Source organism: Malaclemys terrapin, chromosome 11 (genome assembly GCF_027887155.1).
Source record: "Malaclemys terrapin pileata isolate rMalTer1 chromosome 11, rMalTer1.hap1, whole genome shotgun sequence".
NCBI lineage: Eukaryota > Metazoa > Chordata > Testudines > Emydidae > Malaclemys > Malaclemys terrapin.
Genome location: NC_071515.1, coordinates 78,598,017 through 78,618,820, shown reverse-complemented (window position 1 = coordinate 78,618,820; position 20,804 = coordinate 78,598,017). Strand labels below are relative to the sequence as shown.

The 20,804-nt window shown below is 67.6% G+C and overlaps 1 protein-coding gene across 1 annotated transcript; it reads left to right on the top strand.

Annotated features, from left to right (window-relative positions):
- Positions 1 to 777: 777 nt before the first annotated feature.
- On the top strand, positions 778 to 20,274 carry IHH (Indian hedgehog signaling molecule). The gene is given in 5 exon segments (XM_054044804.1): positions 778 to 1,953; positions 12,885 to 13,146; positions 18,044 to 18,325; positions 18,328 to 18,447; positions 18,450 to 20,274. Coding segments are annotated over 5 exon segments (2,085 nt in total). The 5' UTR covers positions 778 to 1,650; the 3' UTR covers positions 19,568 to 20,274.
- The last annotated feature ends 530 nt before the right edge of the window (positions 20,275 to 20,804 follow it).

Genomic DNA, 20,804 nt, shown 5'->3' with positions numbered 1-20,804 from the left:
TGGCAAGGCTCATGGAGGCCATGGCCTGTTGGTTAATAAGCGGCTGCTGATTCTCGGTGCGCAGCTGGCGGCCCTGGTCCTGCTTCCCCGAGGGGACGGGCGCCAGGGAGGGGGAAGGAGCGGCCTTGGGAGCCGGTGGTGCCAGCACCTCTGGAAATCCGGCCCCAGGCCTCGCGCTGGGCATCCCAACTCAGCGAGTGCTTCTGGCTGCACCCGTGGGCTTGAGGTCCCCAGAATGAACCCCATTGGCTGCTCCTCTCCAGCATGGTGCCCTCAGGGCCAGCATGGCACCCCTCTCGGCATGGCAGGCCACTCCTCTGCCCCTCTGGGACCTGCCCCAGCCTCTCGCCTGGCCTAGCCAGAGCACCCTGGGAAGGGCTATGGCACTGGGCGAGGGCTGCCCAAAGCAGTTGGCCCACCTGGGGAGAGGGGCCCAGCGCCTTCCCCAGTGCAGAGCCGAGGGGGCTGGAGGGGGCTTGGCCGGCCCCTGGCCTGGGTAGTGAAATCAGGGTGTTGTGTTTACTTTCCCCTATTGGCAGCTGGAAGGGGAAGCCCATCCCAGCCCCGCATTGTTGTCTCAGTGAGTTAATCAGATCCCATAATCCTGTTGTGGAAATATTGGGCCTCCCTCCAAACAATAGAGACCGAGAATATTGTGGTTAAATTTCAACCAGCTGCCTCCCTGCTCTGTTTGATTCCCCCCCGCGCGCCGGGGCACCTGGTATCAGCCCTGAATCAGTGGGAGCAGGACTGGAAGTGGCATCTTCGCCTGCTCTGCCCGGGGACCCCGAGCGACTGAGCAAAGCGAGCCCAGGAGTGGGGGGCACCTGCTCGGGCTGCAGGGCTCCTGGGCGGGGGGACCCGCTGTGACGGGCTCAGGGCCTCTCCACGTGGGTTTTGTTGACACCTGTCGAAGTCGCCCGGCTGGGCTGGGAGCCGGGGCCCCGGGGCAGGGCTGGTTCCCGGGGTGGAGGGAGCCCTCTGGCCTCGCTCTCGTTGGCGGGGTGGGGGCAGCTGCCTACCGGGGCTCGCCCTCCGGGACAGGTGGAACGGGGCGCCTCCCCGGCCGGTGGGGTGGGCTCCGGCCAGCGGCGCTCTTGGCAGGGGGAGGAGGCTGCCGGCGGCCCATGGCAGGTTCCTCGGGGAGGCGGAGGGAGGGAGCTGGGAGGCTGGGACATGGGCAGGGTGCGGTCCTGGCGGTTCCCGATCCCGGATCTCTTCAATTTCCCCTCTCACTCGTGCCCTGGGAGTGGAGGCAGCAGCGGCTCCGGCTCCAGCTCCAGCCCCTGCAGCCACCGCCGCCCTGACCACCAGAGCGCAAACCGCGGGGACTCCGGGCAGCCGGGCCCCGGCCCCGCAGCAGCCGCCCCGCTGCCAAAACAAACGGCCCTTCGCTATTTATTGGAGGCGGCCGGGCAGGAGAGCTCAGAGCGGGCGGCCAGCCACAGGCGCCGGCCAGCAGCAGCGGGGCGCACGGCAGCACCTGCCCGGCACACGGCCACCTTTACGCACTGGATGGCGACCCCCCTGGGGCACGGCGAACGCCCCGGCCGAGCCTGAGGGGCTCCCGGGCTGAGGACCCCCCTGTCACCCGCCTCCCCGCCCCGGCGGAGCAGCCCAGCGTCCCCGCTGCCCCCGGACTTCCCTGCCATGAAGCTGGCCCGGCTCCTGTTGCTGCTGAGCGGGTGCGCGCTGCTGCTGGCCCCGGCGGTGCGGGGGTGCGGGCCGGGCCGGGTGGTGGGCAGCCGCCGGCGGCCCCCCAGGAAGCTCATCCCGCTGGCTTACAAGCAGTTCAGCCCCAACGTGCCCGAGAAAACCCTGGGCGCCAGCGGCAGGTACGAGGGCAAGATCGCCCGGAACTCGGAGCGCTTTAAGGAGCTGACCCCCAACTACAACCCCGACATCATCTTCAAGGACGAAGAGAACACGGGAGCCGACCGCCTCATGACCCAGGTACGGGCCCTCTGCGCCCCGCAGTCCTTCCTCTCCGGGGGAGCCCTGCTCTCCCCTCCCCTCCCCTGGGTCCTGCCCTGCTCCCTGCTCCAGCCATGCCGGGCTCCGGCGGGGCGCGGGGCTGTCCGGGGGCCGGGCTCAGGTGCTGGGAGGGAGGCCGGGAAGTGCCCCGCGGTGCGAGGTAGAGCAATGGCCCGAGCAGATGCTTCCTCCCCGGCGAGCTGCCCTCCCGCGGGGCCCCTCTCCAGCCGGGTCCCCGGTGCGCGGCGGGGGTCTCGTCTGTCCTCCCGGGCCCGGCTCCCCTCCTTCCACCGATCCCGGGGACCTTCCCCGTGCAGTGACCGGCGGCGCGGGGCAGCAGCGCTGCGGGCGGCCCCAGGCTCTGGACGCGGAGCGGAGCTGCGGGGATCAGGGCGCGCGGCGCGGCGCCGCTCTCCCATTCACCTGCCGGGCAGCGTGCGCTCCGGGTCTCCGGCTGCGGGCCCCGCGCCCGTCAGCACCAGTCCGAGGCGCAGGAGGTGGCGAGTTCACAGCCGCCCCCAGCAGCCACAAGATGCTCTGATCACGAGGGGCTTCCTGGGCGCAAGCTACTGCCCCAGCCCGCTGGGAGGCGGATGCTGTGGAGGACCAGAGCGCGGGAGGGGGAGGGGGTGGGCAGTGGCCCCCCTGCCTGCCCGGGGAGGCCCCCAGCTGGGCAGTCCCTTGGCACTGGCTGGGGATAGGGTTCCGTGTCTGAAATCTCCAGAGTCCCGGGGGTCCAGTGCTGCAGTGGGGGGGGGGGGGGCAGTGGAGGGTGCCTGGGACCCAGTGCTGCAGTGGGGGGGGGCAGTGGAGGGTGCCTGGGACCCAGTGCTGCAGTGGGGGGGGGCAGTGGAGGGTGCCTGGGACCCAGTGCTGCAGTGGGGGGGGGCAGTGGAGGGTGCCTGGGACCCAGTGCTGCAGTGGGGGGGGCAGTGGAGGGTGCCTGGGACCCAGTGCTGCAGTGGGGGGGGCAGTGGAGGGTGCCTGGGACCCAGTGCTGCAGTGGGGGGGGGCAGTGGAGGGTGCCTGGGACCCAGTGCTGCAGTGGGGGGGGGGGCAGTGGAGGGTGGAGGAGGTGGCTGCATGGTCTCTGCGGGGCTGCAGGAGCCCTTGTTGGCGTGAGTGACTTGGGCCCACGGGGAGCAGAGCAGGAGCAGGTCGCTGGCAGCTTCCCATGAAGCTCCGGGCACATCTGGGTGCTTGGCTCGGCCGGGCAGTCCCCTTCGCTCGGGGCCTGAGAATGGGGTGAGGAGGGAGGGCTCAGGTGTGACTGTCGTGGGCATGACACTGAGCACCGCACCCCCCACCCGGCCTCTGTCCATGGGCTGAGCGCCTGGGATGGCAGCAGAGGTGGGGGCAGTGGCCTTGCAGGGCTCCGTCAGTGTAACAGAGGGGCATTGCCCAGGGCGGCAAAGCAGAACTCAGCCCTCTCCGTTGGGGAGGGGATTAATGTACCCAGAGCCCTGGGCAGAGCGGCCTAGCAGGCACTGCCTTCACTGAGAGCAGGCAGCTCGCTGTGCAGCATTGTCCAAGCCCCTTCACCCTATCCGTGCCTCAGTTTCCCCTGCCTCTGGGAGCTGGGGGGACTGTTGGTTGATGTCTGGGGTGGAGTGTTTGGAAGTTACTGACCCTAGCTGGGCGAGGCCGTGTCTAACATAGGGGACAATGGCCTGTCATAAATTCCACCTGGAAGCCAGCAGAGGCGGCCTGGGACAGGGGAGGGTGGCTCCGGGACGAAGGTTACCCTGCGTTTCGGTGTGGGCAAGGAGAATGCCTGCGGCTTTCAGGAATGCAGATAAGGAGCCTGGTCCCAGCACGCTGTGCTGATTTACAGCCCAGGTGAATTTCTCAGCAGAGCCTCTGGGTCCCAGGGCTGGAGGCAGGCGCTGGCTGGCTGGGCCCGTGGGGTCCTGGCTGGCGGGGGGATGACTAGCGTGCCCTAGTGGACTCTGGCCTTGGTGTGTGTGAGGACACGAGATCTCCAGGAAGTGAATGTAGGGCAGTCTGACATCACTGGAGACTGGATCCCTGGATAGGTGCCGCCCGGGACAGCCCCCTGTACGCCATGCTGCTCCTGCCTGACCTGCTTGGACCTCTCTGCTGAGTGCCAGCTGGGGTGTGGGCGGGCAGCCCAAAGCACTTCACAGCTAGTAATGGCTGTCACATGGGACTGGATCAGAGCCGGCACCCCCTGGAGGGGAAAGGCCCCGTGCCCCATTTCCCACCCCCCTGAGCCAGCTGGTCCCCAGCCTGGGGCCAGATCAGAGTCTGGGGCCCCTGGAGGGGAAAAGCCCCGTGTCCTATTCCCTGCCTTCCTGAGCAAGCCAGTCCCCTGCCCTGGGGCCGGATCAGAGTTGGCATCCCCTAGAGGGGACAGGCCCGGGGGAAAGGCCCAGTGCTCCATTCCCCCCCTTTCCCCCTCCTCTCAAGCCAGCCAGTCCCCTGCCCTGGGGCCGGATCAGAGCCGGCACCCCCTAGAGGGGACAGGCCCCATGTCCCAACTGTGAGCCTTATTTCTGTGTCGCTGCATCAGGCAGTACAGCACCAGTCCCAGGTAATCCCAGTGTCACACTCTCTTCTTGCCGTGTGCGCGCAGTGCCCAGCCCAATGGGGCCCCGACCGGAGCCCCACAGCCCAGATGTTACATCCAAAAGTGCCCTGCTGCCCTGGGGGCTAGGCCCTCGCTGGCCTGGCCCTGCTGGGAGCCCAGTGGCCAAGATATAGGGACACCTGGCTGGGGGAGCAGGGGGCTGCCAGCCAACGGCACCAGGACTCCCAGCACCCTCAAGGCAGCCTTCCCCAGCCTTCCCAGTGCCCCCGGGGGGGGGGGGGAGGGCAAAGGGAGAGATGCCCCCAGGGCCCCAGGCGGCTCGAGGTGCAGGCTCCACACTGCCAGGACGGCTGGGGGAGGGGACGGGAGGGGACCCACTCCCATGCAACCCCTCTCCCTCGCCTCACTGGCTTTTACTGCTGTTGACTCACCTCAGAACCTGTTTTCCCCAAGTCCAAGGGTCTGGGCGTCCGGGTGGTGCTGGGAGATGCTGGCCGGGGGGGCCAGGGCTGCTCCCCGCCTCCCCTTATCGGTTCATCTGCCTCAAGAATCTGCGTCTGTTTGCTCTGCGCTGGGCCCGCTGGCAGGCGCTGAGAGAAGGCCCCACCTTTCCCCTCCCACGGAGCCGGCCCCTTTCCACCCTTGCTGGGCAGAGGAATGTCTCAGGTGCCCCCCCATGGTGCCCAGCCCCACCGGCCTGCAGACCCAGCGTGCTGCCCCCTCCCGGGTGGCTCCTCACCCCCCCTGCACCGTGGGGCTGGCAGTGCCTGGGCAGGCTGCCCTGCTGAGGAAACGCACTGACACCCCCGCCCCAACACGGGCACGCCAGGGCCTTGGTCCCCATCCAGGGTGGGGCTGCTGGCTGCTCTCCCTGTGTGTGTGTGGGGGGCTCAGCCTGGCCCTGCCATCTCGGGGCTCCCCCTGGGAGTGGGTCCCACCTGGGCTTGCTTGTGAGTGACTCCGTTGGGAGCTGAAGGTGCCAGGCAGGCACAGCATATGCGGCCAGTGCCAAGCGCCCTGCCAGCAGGAACACCCTAGGGGAGGGGCGCTCCCTCTCCAAGGCCCCGTTCAGCCCTCAGCCTCTGCTGGGGCCGCCAAGACTGGCACAGGCGCCCTGCCCACTCAGAACTCAGCTGGGAGCCCCGAGCGTCAGTGCTGGCTCCTGGCCCTGGGGGAGCTGGTCCTTCATAGTGAGTGAGCCTGCTTCCCTGTCATGTGGGCCGGGGTCTCTCCGGGCGTCTCCGAGCCAGGCTCCCCCCTCCGGCTCTCCGAGGTCCGGAACCCGAGACAGGGCGTTGGCTGCCACTCCGGCCTGAGACCAGCTGCTGTGTGTAGGGCACGAGCCCCTCTGAGAGCCCAGGGCACCTGCTCAGGCCAGCTGCCTGTCTCCAGCAGTGGCCCACAGCCGATGGGTCAGGGCACAGCATTACCCTCCCCCCGCACCAGTAATGTCCCCGGCTGGCTGTGCAGAATGTCCTGCAGCGTGAGACTGGATCCATCCTGTCGCTCGTGTCCTTAGCTTGCAGAGTTACTCGTGCGCTGCACAGCCATGATGTTGCCCACGCCGGCTCCCTCTTGTGGCAGAGAGTTCCACAGGCCGACTGGGCAGTGTGTAAGGCGGTTCTGACTCCCCTGCCAATGATTTCCTCGGGTGGCTGAGCCCAGGATGGGTTCTTGCTGTGCCCTTCCCAGCCATCACCATCCCAGGCAGTGATGCAAGCACCTGGCAGCCCTGCTCCAGCCAGGGGCAGGGCCTGAGCCTGTCTCTGTGCCCAGCTCTGTGTGCCAGTCTCTGGGATCTCTCTCTCTCTCCCCGTCGTGATCTGAGTGCGTGGCTGCCACCTGTCGCCATGGCGATGGCCTGAACCGGGGGGGCAGCCAACTCTGCTCCCACTGAAGACTCGGCACCGGGCCAGGAGAGATCCCACACTACATGTAGCTGTGTGGACACTGGCCAGGCTGTGGGGTGCCCACTGGGACAGGGCATCCTGGCATGGAGGGATTTCTGTCTCCCTCGCCCCTTGGGCACCTTTGCCCCCTCCCCATGACCTATGCTGCCCTGGCCATGCCCTGCTTTCTGGCTCGAGGCAGCAGCGTGGCCACTCCGTGGGCTGGGGCACAATCCTCTGCCCCGTGCCCTGGGGATTGTCACCGGACCGGGGCCGGCCCTCGATTCCTCTCGCCTGCAGCAATCGTATGAAGACACTTTGTGCTCAATGTCCCCGTGCCGGCTCCTGCGATACAGCCCAGGCCGCCGGGGAGCATCCCGTGCCCATGGGGGGGGTGGGGGCGCCTGGCTGCGACCCGTGCCCCGTCCCCGGGCACTCGGCTGTGCCGACTCTCTGGCACTGCAGTGACACCTGCTGGCTACAGCTGGAACTGGCAGAGCAGCACTTCGCTCCAGCCACGGGGACCGTCGCCCTCCCAGCTGCCCCCTGCAGGCCCCCTCCCTGGCGTGTGCCCACACAGCAGCCCTGGGCTGGGGTGGGACAGGTTTGCTCCCTGGCCAGCAGCCGGGGTCTGAGCCCCCTTCCCCTGACGCCTGCCCTGTGCAGCCATGTCCCCTTCGCCTGGGACAGTGCGCCCCACGGATGGGGAAATGTCATGCAGGGGGCGCGCCTGGGGCTGGGCCGGGGGGGCTGGGGGGATTCCAGGTGATGCTAAACTGTGAGGAGCTGAGAATCCCAGCAATCGGCAAGCGTCTTTCTGCCCATGCAGCACCTAGCGCGGGGGTCGTGGCCCAGGGCTTGGCTCCTCGGAGTGAGGGTCCTACGCAGTCAGGAGGGATTCAGCCAGGAGAAGCGGGAAATTACCTGATGGCCAGATCTGCACCAGGAGGAAGGGGTGGGAGCGGGCAGGGAACAGGCCAGGAGCTTGCAGGGGATCTGTAAGCACAGGGGGCGGCTTTAATCCGCTGTGGGGATCCACCCGCGTGTGCAGGCCCGGCAGGGCCATATGGGGCCCCAGTACCCCAGGTTTGCTGGGCCCCACCCACTCCCATTGCACAGACGTTTAGGGGACCCCCTGAGCTCAGGGCCCTGCTACAATTGTTCCCCGCTTTTCCTCTCGTCTATCCTGTGTCTGTGTGTGTCTGTCTGTCTGAGAGGAGCTGCTCCAAGGATGGGGCAGGAGCGAGGAAAGGAACGGCTGGGCTGGGGGCCATGTGCAGACTGAGCGATGGGGCTCCATGCTGGGGGGATTGTGGGGCATGACTGGGGCGATGGGATGAGGCTGGGGTGTGTGTGTCCTGGCCGGATGCCGTTGTCTGCCTAGGGAAGGGGTCGGGGTGAGCGTAGTTACAGCGCACGATGCCCCCGGGAGGCAGCTCTACCTGGTACTGGGGTTTAGGGGACCCACCGCATGATCACGCCCTGCCTGGGGGTGTCAGTGCAGTGGGGGCGGGGCGGGGAGCAGGGCTGCTGTGAGCTGGAGTCAAACCAGTGTCCAGGGGGCCGGCCCTGTCCCTGCCTGGCTGCAGTGCCAGCCTCCCCGCCTGGCCAGGAGCGGTGTTTCTGGGGGTGGCTGGGCTGCATGGCCAGGGGGCCGAGGGGGGCGCGGTGGCCCTGCTCCCAGGCAGGCTGGTGCCACTCACGCCTGGTGCCATGTGCCTGGGCAGCATCGGGTAAGTGGTTCATGGGGGCAAAAGCCTCCCGCCCCCCATGAATTGTCTTCGTCAAATTCCTTCCCTGTCTTATCTCCGGCTGGCCCAGACACTGAGACTGCACCGGCTTGGGGAGCCCGGGGCAGGGGGCAGGGCAGAGAGAAACCTCTCTGGGGCAAAGGCCCCCTTCCCCCGCCCCCTCCCTCTGCATCCCAGCCCCCCCCCCGCCCCAGGCCCACTGCATCAGGAAGGGCTCCCCAGCACTGTGGCGCCCCCTCACATTGGAGACTTTGCCTGGTTTCAGTGTGGTCGCCGTGTTAGTCTGTATCAGCAGAAACAACGAGGATCCTTGTGGCACCTGAGAGTTATCTGGGCATAAGCTTTCATGGGCTAGAACCCACTTCATCAGGGGCTTGGAGTGGGACATACAGTAGGGAGGTATAAATACACAGCACATGAGAAGAGGGGGTTGCCGTACCGAGTGGGGGTCAGTGCCACGGAGACAATTCAGTTCAAGTGGAAGTGGGCTGTTCTCAACAGTAGGATACCAAGGGAGGAAACGTCACTTTTGTAGTGGTGATGAGGCCAATGTCATCAGGGTGGCCCATTTCAAACCGTTGACAAGAAGGGGTGAGTAACAGGAGGGGACATTAGTTTTTGTAGTGACCTGTGGCTGGGGAGCCCCCCGCCCATACCTCCCATCACCGTGCTGGGCCCGTCTGCCCCTCCAGCAAACTCCCTTCTGCCTCTGCTGGGCCCTTCCCAGCCCAAGGGAGCCGTGGGGCGGGGCCTGCTGGCTTGGGAGGGGCAGGGGGTGCCTGGGAGAGCCCCAGGAGGAGAACCGGTGCCAGGCCCTGAATGCCCAGCCTGAGGCACCAGCTGGAGCCCGGGGCGATGCCCTGTCCAACCTTTCCCTGCTGGGGACCCCTGCGCTGGGCTTGGATCTTCCCGAGCTCACAACTAACCTGAGCGTTGAAGCCTCAGCCGCAGTCCTGGGGGCCGGCTTGGAACATCCCACAATTATCATCACATGGCTAATCATCACCATCCACCTTCCTGCTCCAGGGGCAGCCCAGGGCTGGGCTAGCAGGGGCTGCGGGTCGGGAGTGAGGGGCACCGGCAGAGCTGGTGGGGGGGAGTCTAGGGCTGGGCTAGCAGGGGCTGCGGGTCAGGAGTGAGGGGCACCGGCAGAGCTGGTGGGGGGGAGCCCAGGGCTGGGCTAGCAGGGGCTGTGGGTCGGGAGTGAGGGGCACCGGCAGAGCTGGGGGGAGGATGGTGGTGTGGGCCTGGTTTGGTTGCGATCACCAAGCAGAGATTTCTGGGCTGAGGGCTGCGGTTGTGTGTGTGAGTTTCTTTGATCTCCCTGCCCTCCCCATCCCCGTGGCGCTTGGGGGCTGCCTCAGGTCCGGCGAGTTGGGGGTTTCTCATGCAGCTGATATTGGCCCCAGCGGTTCAGGGGTGTCAGACTGAGCTCCACCCCCCAGGTCACTGGGTTAGACTGAGCCCCGGCCTGGCCACCTCCCAGTTCTCAGCCTGGGTTCTGGGGTTTGTGTCTATGTCTCCAAATGCTTCCTTGCGCTGATCCCTGTTCAGGGTGGGAGCCCGGGGCAGCAGGTGCCTGGGGGAGGGGGGATACAGAGGGCTCAGACACAGGGCTATGGACTGGCCCCATAGTCACTTGAAGCTGTCATCGTCCCCCGTCCCCGCCCCGGCTGGGTTGGGGGCTGCCCTGAGGCCACGTTTCCCTGGGGGTTGGGAGCTGAAGGAGGGGCTGTCCCGGGGCTGTGGGGGGAGGGCTGTTCCTGGAGTCTGCGGTGCCCATGTTTGGGATGGTTTTTCGCTGCGGGCTCTGATCAGACCGGGAGACTCCCTCAGACCTTAGCCAACAGTGCAGCCCCATCACCGTCCTACTGGGGGCGCCCTCCCCCGGCTCTGCAAGGAGGCCAGCCAGAGCCCTGCAGGGCACCCGGCCTGGGGAGGAGTGAATCCACCTGGGCTACTGAGGGAGCAGCTGGAGAGTGTCTCTGGGCCCCCCGCCCATCACTGGGGCAGTGAGAGTGAGAACTGCCCCCCACGGGGCTGGGAGGGGGCTGTGATGAAGTGGGACTGTTCTTAATGTTTTCCTCAGTTTCCCCTATGCAGTAGAGCAAAGGGCCAGGGTACATAAATGCCCGACACTCTGTCTCCTAGCAACTGATGGCCTGGGCCCCTCCTCTGCAAAGGTGCCAACTGAAGGTGTTGGAGACAAAGGGATCAGGTGACCTCCTGGCCCGGGAAAGAGACAAAGCCCAGAGAAGGAGGGGCTGGGGGGTTGGAGTTTGGAGCTAGCTGGGGACTGGATGGGAGGGCAGACTGGGGTCTGCCTCGCTGGGTCCCAGAATGGACCTGGCCAAGGGGTCCCGTTCTCTGGACCTACAAGCTCTGTTTTAGACCATGTTCCTGTCATCTAATAAACCTCTGTGTTACTGGCTGGCCGAGAGTCACGTCTGACTGCGAAGTGGGGGTGCAGAACCCTTTGGCTTCCCCAGGACCCCGCCGGGGCGGACTCGCTGTGGGAAGCGCACGGAGGGGCAGGAGGTGAAGCCGTGTGAGCGTCTTGCCCTGGAGACAGTCTGCTCCGAGGGAGAGAAGGCTCCCCAGAGTCCTGACTGGCTTTGTGGGGAGCAGTCCCAGAGCATCGCCCAGGGACTCCGGGACGGGGGTTCTGGTTCTAACCCCCCCAGGCTAGCAGTGACCGAAGAGCGCTGCCAGCTGGTAGCTGCCTGGAGGCCACGGTGAGGGTCTGCCAGGTCTCAGCCCAGCACCCCATGGGCCACTGCCCACCTCACCAAACCCAGGGCACCAGCCGGCCCCTCACTGCCAGGCCCAGCAGAGGGCTGGCCAGACTGCGCTGGGGCGCCCGCGAGGCGGGTGCGAGGGGGAAGTGAGTGCAGGGCTCAGCGACCAGGTCCTGCCAACTCCGTTGCTGCATGTGCAGGTGAGCTGTCGGGGCCGGACTCACCTGCTGCTTGTGCTGCCCTGGCCCTGCCGGTCGGGAAAGGGGTCTGCCAGCCTCATCCCTTGTGGGAGGGGAAGCGATTGTCAGGGGTGTGGTGTGAACGTGGACCCCAGGGCAGTGCAGGTTGTGCCCAGAGGCTGTGTGGCTGCTGCAGGGCACGTGATAGCAGCTCAGGGCGGGGTGTTGGCACCAGCCTGGCGACGGGGAGGGGAGGGGAAGACGTCTCCACAGTGTTGGAGGCGACTAAAGAAGCGAAGGCGTCATGGTGTGAGGCAAAGTACCGGCATGGCTCCGAAACCGGCCAGGAGCCAGAGAGCAAAGCGGGGGATTAGGGGGTCAGTTTGGCTCCCAGTGGCCACGGCTGGCTTGCTAGAGGCAGCAGTGATCTGGGAAGGGGGACGGATGCGGGCGGTTACACCAGGTGATTTAGGTTAACGTGAGGCACTTCAGGGAGCCCCGAAGAAGTTGTGGGGATGGGGCAGACGGTGGCAGGTGAAACGCAGTCCCGTGTACTCTTTGTGTGGATGTAAAGGGGTCTGAATCCCCTGGATCCACCCGGGAAAGACCCGCATCCAGTCAACATGTGCAGCACTGCTCACCCGTCTCCCACGGGGCACCCTCCAGCTACAGGGGGGTCGGGAGGGTGACGAGAACCTCCCGTGATGAGGGATTGAAAAGACTGAACTTGCTCCCATAGGGAGGGGCGGAGGAGAGGGGCCGTGGGAGCAGGCTGGGTGAGAGACAGGAGCTCAGCGACTCTCTTCTCCCTGTCTCATGGAACAAAAACAAGGGCACTTGGATGACACCAAAAAGTGGGGAAGGCAAAGTCAGTACACAAGGAAATCATTTTTTCACACGTCTCATTAGCCGGTGGAACTCACTGCCACAGGAAGTCACTGAGACCAAGAACTTAACAAGCTCCATAAAGGGGACATTTCTGCAGCTACAGGACTCCCCAGAGTCATTGCAATACATTCTGGCAGGGCTGTCGCCCCTCCTGCTTCGGGGCTTGAGCCAATCTGGGCGGGGCCGGGGGGCAGATTATCTCCATCTGCTCTTGCAGGGCTCCTGCACCTTCCCCGGCAGGGTCTGCACTAGGCACTGGCACAGGCAGGCGGACCCGGGCTCTGATCCCATCTGGCAAGGCCTGTGTCCCTCTGCCCCAGTGGAGCGAGCAGGCAGGGGCTGCCTAGTGAGGCTGCTGGCTCTGGGGAGTGGCGTGGCTGCGTCCCAGGGAGCCCTGGCCAGTCGCTGCTGGCTGCAGAGCGGGGGCTGGGACGGGAGAGGGGCTGGACCCAGGTGGGGGACTAGCTTGGTGCACTCTGTGTGGGGCATGGGGGCAGCAGAGGCTGGCTTTACAGTATGGGGCAGAGGGAGGGGGAACCCCCTGGCAGAGCTTTCGCAGGGGTAGGGTCCGGCTGCCCCACGTACAGCCTGTTTGGCTCCCAGCAGTGTCCTGGGGGTGCAGGGTAAACCCCCCCGCTCTGTCCTGACCCCCCCGTCCTGACCCCTCCCGTCTATCTGCCCCCCCGCTCTGTCCTGACCCTCCCCCACTCAGTCCTGACCCCCCCGTCCTGACCCCTCCCATCTATCTGCCCCCCCGCTCTGTCCTGCCCCTCCCCCACTCAGTCCTGACCCCCCCCCGTCCTGACCCCTCCATTCTACCTGCCCCCCCGGTCTGTCTGACCCCTCCACTTTGTCCTGACCCCTCTGTGCTGCCCCCCTCCCCGGCTTTGCACTAATTCTCCCCCTGCCCGCAGCGCTGCAAGGACCGCCTGAACTCCCTGGCCATCTCGGTGATGAACCAGTGGCCGGGGGTGAAGCTGCGGGTGACGGAGGGCTGGGACGAGGACGGGCACCACTCGGAGGAGTCGCTGCACTACGAGGGCCGAGCCGTGGACATCACCACCTCCGACCGGGACCGCAACAAGTACGGCCTGCTGGCGCGCCTGGCCGTGGAGGCCGGCTTCGACTGGGTCTACTACGAGTCCAAGGCCCACATCCACTGCTCCGTCAAGTCAGGTAGGGCTGGGGGCCGGGCCGGGCATGTGGCCGTGGTACCCCAGAGCAGGGAGCCGGGGGCACCTGCTTAGCTGGCACCAGCCCTGGGGCTGGCACCACAGGCCCAACTCCCCTGAACCCTCTGGTCCCTCCCTCGCCCACCCCCCACTCCAGTGCCCCCATCACCATGCGCACCCCCCCGCACTCACCCACTCCATCCCATAGCTTCCCAACAGCCCTGCCCCCACCAAACTCCCCCGCTGTGCCACCCACGGTGCCTGCCCTGCATCCCGCTCCCCCTGTGCTGTCCTACCCAGCATACCCTCGCCTAGCCTCCATCCCCCCTTTAGTCCCCCTCGCCGCCATCCCATCCCCACCTGAACCCCCCCAACCCATCCAGCACCGTCTCCCCCACACACTTATTCCACCTCAGGCTCTGCTCACGCCCCTGCCCCCGCTTCCTCTGCCCAAACATCAGAGCCACACGGCACCTCCCCTGCCCGCTTTGAGTCTCCCCCATCCCATCCCTCCTGCTCCTCCCCACCCTGTGCAGCGAAGACAGCGGCTCCCTGGCTGTGGGGAGATGGGAGGCAGGGGCTGGTTGCTCTGGGGTGATAACAAACAGCTCGGGATAGAGATCAGACGTGGCATCTCGAAACATCCCAGCTTGGCAATGTCTGGGGGTGGGGAAGGGCTGGGCTAGCAGGGGGCTGTGGGGCGGGAGTGAGGGGCACTGGCAGAGCTGGGGGGACCCCAGGGCTGGGCTAGCAGGGGGCTGTGGGGCGGGAGTGAGGGGCACCGGCAGAGCTGGGGGGGGGCAGGGCTGGGTTAGCAGGGGCTGCGGGTCGGGAGTGAGGGGCACTGGCAGAGCTGGGGGGGCAGGGCTGGGTTAGCAGGGGCTGTGGGGCGGGAGTGAGGGGCGCAGGTTGGGCTGTGTTTGGAATTGAGGCGTCATCAACTGCTTTCCCTGTTGCTGTTGCCTTGGGGTGCGGCCGTCACCCCTGCACGGCCTGGCCACAGGACCTGCGCGGGCGGCTGGGACAGGACCTGGCGCCATTCCCCAGGCCCTGCCCTCGGTGCCCAGGGTGAAGCAGCCCTGCGGGCAGTGATGGGTCTGTGGTGCATGGTGCACAGTTCCGATGCCTCCCAGCAGAGGGCAGCGAGCCCCCCCGTAATTCCCCCGCCCCCCCAGCCCCCAGGACGTGCCCCAGAGAGGAGCCGGTTTGGCCCCTGTGCTCTAGGCCGGGCCGAGCGAGCGGGCGTTGACCGTGGCCTCTTCTCGCTGTGCTTTGCCCAGTAGCGTGATGGCAGGTGCCCGGGCACGCCCAGCCTAGGGCTCCGGTTCCTGGGCAGGAAGCGTTTGCTAGGCCCCGTCTCCCCACGCGCTGGGCCCGTCCTGATGCCTTAGCCTGGATCCATCAGCCTCACCCGCTCGGACACGGCCTGGCCCGCGCGCTGACTGGCGGCCCAGGCAGGATGGGCGCGACCGGGACCAGGAGGAGCCGGCTGGAGAGAGGACAGAGGGGCAGGGCCCCGGACAATGGAGGGACCTGGCACCTGGGCGTGCGGCTGGGCTCCCCCGGGCTCCAGGCCTCTCCCCTCACCCCCCACGTGTCTGCCACGCCGCGGGGTGCAGGCAGGGCGTGGCTGGGAGCGGGCGCGGGCTACGGGGGCTGCTCCCCATCTTCAGCGCCGCACGTCGGGGGCAGCTGGGCTGCCCCCCGCCGGGGAATAAACCCATTTTAGTTTTGTACTGTGCTCACGGGGCCTCTTCTGTGTATCGCGCCCGCCCCGAACGCCCACCCCCGACGGCCTCACACCAGATCCGTCCCCCCGCCTGCCCCGAATACCCCCATCACCTCCCCTGTGCCCCGCCCTGAACCCCCACCCCCAACGCCGCCACACCGGTTCCATCTCCCCCGCCTGCCCCGAATACCCCCATCACCTCCCCTGTGCCCCGCCCTGAACCCCCAGCCCCCACACCGGTTCCATCCCCCCCGCCTTCCCCGAATACCCCCATCACCTCCCCTGTGCCCCCATGAACGCCCACCCCAGACACCCCCACAGCGGATCCTTCCCCCCCGCCTGCCCCAAATACCCCTATCACCTCCCCTGTGCCCTGCCCTGAACCCCCACCCCAGACGCCCCCACAGCAGATCCTTCCCCCCCGCCTGCCCCAAATACCCCTATCACCTCCCCTGTGCCCTGCCCTGAACCCCCACCCCTGACGCCCCCACACCGGTTCCATCTCCCCCGCCTGCCCCGAATACCCCCATCACCTCCCCTGTGCCTCGCCCTGAACCCCCACCCCCTACACCGCCACACCGGTTCCATCCCCCCGCCTGCCCCGAATACCCCCATCACCTCCCCTGTGCCCCGCCCTGAACCCCCACCCCTGACGCCCCCACACCGGTTCCATCCCCCCCGCCTGCCCCGAATACCCCCATCACCTCCCCTGTGCCCCGCCCTGAACCCCCACCCCTGACGCCCCCACACCGGTTCCATCCCCCCCGCCTGCCCCGAACACCCCCATCACCTCCCCTGTGCCCCCATGAACGCCCACCCCAGACGCCCCCACAGTGGATCCTTCCCCCCCGCCTGCCCCAAATACCCCCATCACCTCCCCTGTGCCCTGCCCTGAACCCCCACCCCTGACGCCCCCACACCGGTTCCATCTCCCCCGCCTGCCCCGAATACCCCCATCACCTCCCCTGTGCCCCCATGAACGCCCACCCCCGATGCCCCCACACCTGTTCTGTCCCCCCACTTGCCTTAACACCCCCATCCCCTCCCCTGTGCCCCGCCCCGAATGCCCACCCCCGACGCCCCCACACCGGGTCCGTCCCCCTACCTGCCTTAACACCCCCATCACCTCTCCTCTGCCCCACCCTGAACGCCCACCCCCGATGCCCCCATACCTGCCCCCATCTGCTCTGTACCCCCACCTGCTCGAACACCCCCCATCACCTCCCCTGTACCCCACCCCAAACATCCACCCCTGATACCCCCACACCTGTTCCATCCCCCCCACCTGCCCCGAATACCCCCATCTCCTCCCCTGTGCCCCCATGAACGCCCACCCCCAACGCCCCCACACCGGATCTTTCCCCCGCGCCTGTCCCGAATACCCCCATCACCTCCTCTGTGCCCCGCCCTGAACCCCCACCCCTGACGCCCTCACACCAGTTCCATCCCCTCCGCCTGCCCTGTGCCCCCATGAATGCCCACCCCCGATGCCCCTATACCTGCCCCCACCTGCTCTGTACCCCCTGCCTACCCGAAGACCCCCTATCACCTCCCCAAACACCCACCCCCGATGCCCCCACACCTGTTCCATCCCCCCCACCTGCCTTAACACCTCCCATCACCTCCCCTCTGCCCTGCTCTGAACGCCCACCCCCGACACCCCCACCCCAGTTCTGTCCCCCCTGCCTCCCCGAACACCCCCCATCACGTCCCCTCTGCCCCACCCCAAACACCTGCCCTCCATGTCCGCCCCAGTGACCGCTGCTCCACTGTGCCCCCCTCCCCCTATGGCTCCTTTGTGCCCCTCCCGATGGGCTGGGGAGTCTCTGTCAGGCCGGATCCGGGCTGCTCCCCTGGGCCCAGCCGGCAGGTGGTGCCGGGGCTTGGCCTGGGCCGGTGTTAATGTGCCCAGGTTTGGGGCTCTGCCCCCAGGGACGGTCCCTGGCCGGATCCATCCCCCTGCCGGGGCGTTCTCCCCCCATCTGATTTAAACTGGTTCCCCCCCCCCGCCCGGCACTGAGCCAGGCCAGGCCGCGTCGCTCTCTGCCTGTGGCCAGGGGGCTGGGGCCGAGGGGCCGGCAGGCAGGACTGGGGGGGCTCCCGGGGGGGCCTTCGGGGGCTGAATCTGCGACTGTGGGAAATAAAAGGCTTTGCTCTGGAGTTTGATGCTTTTCTTAACCAGCCTCCAGCCCAGGGTTGGGGCCCCGGCGACCAGGGTCAGCCCCCCCGGCTCCCAATCTCCCTCTGCTGGCCTGGGGGGGGAGTGCCGGGGGGAGCCCTGGGGGGGCTGCAGGGGGCAGGAGAGTGGGGGGCGGGAGGCTAGAGCTGGATGAGGGTCACATGGGGGCAGAAGTTTGAGTGGAGCTGTGCAGGGTGGGGGCAGGAGGAACTGGGGGGGCTCTGTGGGGGGGACAGGAGGAGCGGGGGAGGTGTGCAGGGCAGGGGGGCAGAAGGAGCCGGGAGAGGGGTTGGGGGGCAAGGAGGCGCCGGGGGGGGCGGGCAGGGGGACAGGAGGAGCGGGGGAGGTGTGCAGGACGGGGGGCAGGAGGAGCCGGGAGAGGGGTTGGGGGGCAAGGAGGCGCAGGGGGGGCGGGCAGGGGGACAGGAGGAGCGGGGGAGGTGTGCAGGACGGGGGGGCAGGAGGAGCGGGGGAGGTGTGGGTGACAGGGAAGAGAGAAGCAGGTTGGGGGGGCAGTGAGGGGTGGGGGCAGGTGGGGGGGCTGTGGGAAGAGAGCAGGGGTGAGGGGAAGCCCAGGACGGCGGACAGGAGGGGCTGGAGATGGGGGAGGCTGGGCAGGGGGCTGTGTGTTGCATGGGGGGGGGGGTGTATTTTTTTAAAGAAGCCAAAGCCCATGTCTGCTGAGAGGCAAAGCTCCTGCATGAGTGGGCATGAGCGACCCCCCCCACCCCCCCGCACCCAGCCCTTGGACCCCCCCCCCAGTGCTCACCCCGCCACCCCCATCCCTCGCTCAGTGCTCCGCGGGGTGCCACAGCTGGGGGGGATGGGGCTGCAGGGGGGGCCCAGTTGGGGGGGCTTTGTGGGGTGGGGATGGGGTACAAATGGAGGGTTGTGGGGGTGGGTAGGTTATTGGGTGTTATAGTGGGGTGTGGAGGGGTGAAGGATCCCAGGGATCAGCAGGGTAACCGCCCTGTCCTCTCTCGTTCCCTCTAGAGCATTCGGCGGCAGCGAAGACGGGCGGCTGCTTCCCTGCCCGGGCCCTGGCGACACTGGAGGGTGGGGCCAGGACCCCGCTGTGGGCACTGCGCCCGGGACAGCGGGTGCTGGCTATGGACGAGCAGGGCCGGGCCACCTACAGTGACTTCCTGGCCTTCCTGGACAAGCAGGCGTCAGCGCCCACCACTTTCCACGTCATCGAGACCCGGGAGCCGGCGCGTCGACTGGCCCTGACCCCTGCCCACCTGCTCTTCGTGGCCGAGAACTCCACGGTGCCTGCTGCCACTTCCAGGCCACCTTCGCCAGCCATGTGCGGCCTGGCCACTACGTGCTGGTGGCAGCGGTGGGGACGAGCCTGCGGCCGGCCAGGGTGGTGGATGTCTCCACCCAGACAGACTTTGGGCCTACGCCCCCCTCACCCACCACGGGACCCTGGTGGTGGACGACGTGGTGGCCTCCTGCTTTGCCCTGGTGCAGGAGCAGTGGCTGGCGCAGCTGGCGTTCTGGCCGCTCCGGCTCTACCACAGCCTGGCGGGCGGGCACAGGACCCAGACGGAGGGCGTGCACTGGTACTCGGGGCTGCTGTACCGCCTGGGCCGGCTGCTGCGGCCCCGAGAGCTTCCACCCGCTGGGGACGGCCCAGTTCGAGAGCTGAGGGCTGCCGGGGAGAGGAGGGGTGGCCGTTGGGCCGCTCTGCAGGGAAGAGGAGCCATCCACGCTCTGAATGCCGCCTGCCCTAGGAAGTATGGCCGGTTGGGCCTGTGCAGGGCCCGGCCAGAGTGGGCAGGGAGCCTGGGGCACGTCCTCCCCTGGGCCTGGATCCCATGTGCCAGCGTGGCTGGGCGGCAGCACACGGACCCCGGCGGAGCCACCGGCCTGGGCCTGGGGGACCCGTCTCACGTCCCCAACTACCCCGGCTGCTCCGGGAGGCCTGGACCTGTGTGGCCCGGATGCCAGTCTCCCCCCTCTGCTGCTGGCACCGGGGCTGCCCCGGCTCCCTGCCAGCCTGGGCTCTGCCAACCGGCCCAGGGCCCCGGGGCAGGGGTGCTGCAGGAGGGGGCGCCGCAGCCGGATCTACATGCTGCTATTTCTGTGCGTGATTCGCTAATGACCAAGTTCCAAGGAAGGAGGGGCCAGGCGGGAGCCCCCCATGCCGGGGGCGATGGCGGGGTGGGGGGTGGGGACTGCTGCAGTAGGGGCAGGGCACGGCGTTTCGGGGCGCCCATCCCTCCCCCGACGCCGCCATCGCTGGCCTCAGCCTGCAGCAGGGCGGGAGGGTGGCAGAGGAGAGATCTGAGTGCCAGAGCGGCTCCATGCCCAGCCCGGCCTCTCAGCCACCTGCGCCCATGGGCTGTGCTGGGCAGACACCCCCTGCCGGCAGGGCAGCCCCGTGCGCCAGGTGGAAGCAAAGTCACTGCTGAGAACAAGCCGGTGCCCCAGGGATGGACCATCCAAGCGGCTTCTGAGGCCGAGAGGCTGTCCAGCCAGGCTGGGGGGGTGGGGGGGGGAGTTGGGGTATGAGTGTGAGCAGGGGAGGGGACACCGGGGGCTTGTGCCCTGGGAGTGGGTTCCTGCCCACGGTGTGCACGGTGCATTGGCAGAGGGCAGGGCTGGGCAGGGCACGGACAGTGACTGGGTGCCATCTGGGAAGCAGCCCCAGGGGATGGTGCCTCTTAGCCAGATGTGAGCATGGGGGGGGATGGGGTGGAGATCCCCCCCCCAACAAATATTACTAAAAATAGCCCCAGTGCTGGCTCCAACTCTGAATTCGCCCACCTCTCCCTGCCCCCACCCCATCTGTGCCATTCACGCCCACAAAACCAGGTGCCCTCCCCGGCTCTGAACTGGCCCCCGCACCCCTCAGGGTAAGTCATGGCTGCTCCCCTCGTGACAGGGAGCTCCCCCCCCCCCCCCCGCTGGCAGCACCAGCCACAGGGACCCCCCCAGCTCTAGTTAGTGGCTCAGCCGCGGGCCGTGTCCCCCTCCTGCTGCATCAGCCCCTGTTATTTATTTCTCTGCTCGCTGTACCGGAGCCGTGTCCCTGTGGCAGCGGCTCGGGGGGGGGGGGGGGGGCGGGGGGGGGGCGAAAGCAGAAATTATTTAAGGATTATTGTACAGCCGGCGTTTCTGGCGCCGTGGCCGGAGCGGGCCGCGAGCCGCTTGTCTCTTCACTGGAGGGAGATTTCCCGGGCGGGGACAAGACCAATAAACCGATGGACTCACGGGTGCTCCACGCGTCTCTGTGGTTTCGAGCTGCCATCCCCTGCCCCGACCCCAGCCCCGGCTCCGGAGCCTCCCACAGCCCTGGCCACGCAGGCCATAGCGGGGAATGCGGCCAGCTCTGGGGCGGAGCACAGCAACCCCACCAGCACACGCCACTCTGGGAAACGCTGCATGGAAATCCCGGGGTGGGGGGCAGGCTGGGGTCACGTCAGTGGGAATGGGCCACGTAGGAGAAGTGCCAGGGGCCTGTGATGCCCGCGAGTGGCAGGAGGTGCCCCCTGCTGGCATAGGGGCCGGGGCATCGGGGGCAGCCCTGACTCAGAGGGGAGCGACCTGCACTTGCCCGGGAGTCGCCCATCCCGCTCCTGGCCTGGCCCCAGCTGTGCGGGGGAACCCATATAACCCGCCCCAGGAGTGCTCCCAAAGGGACAGCAGGGGGCGCTGCCCTACAGCAAATCGGCCAGGGGCAGGGCAGCTGGGCCCAGGCCTGAGCCCTCTTCTGCCAGGGGCTTTGGCTGCGCCTCCCCCCGAGCCC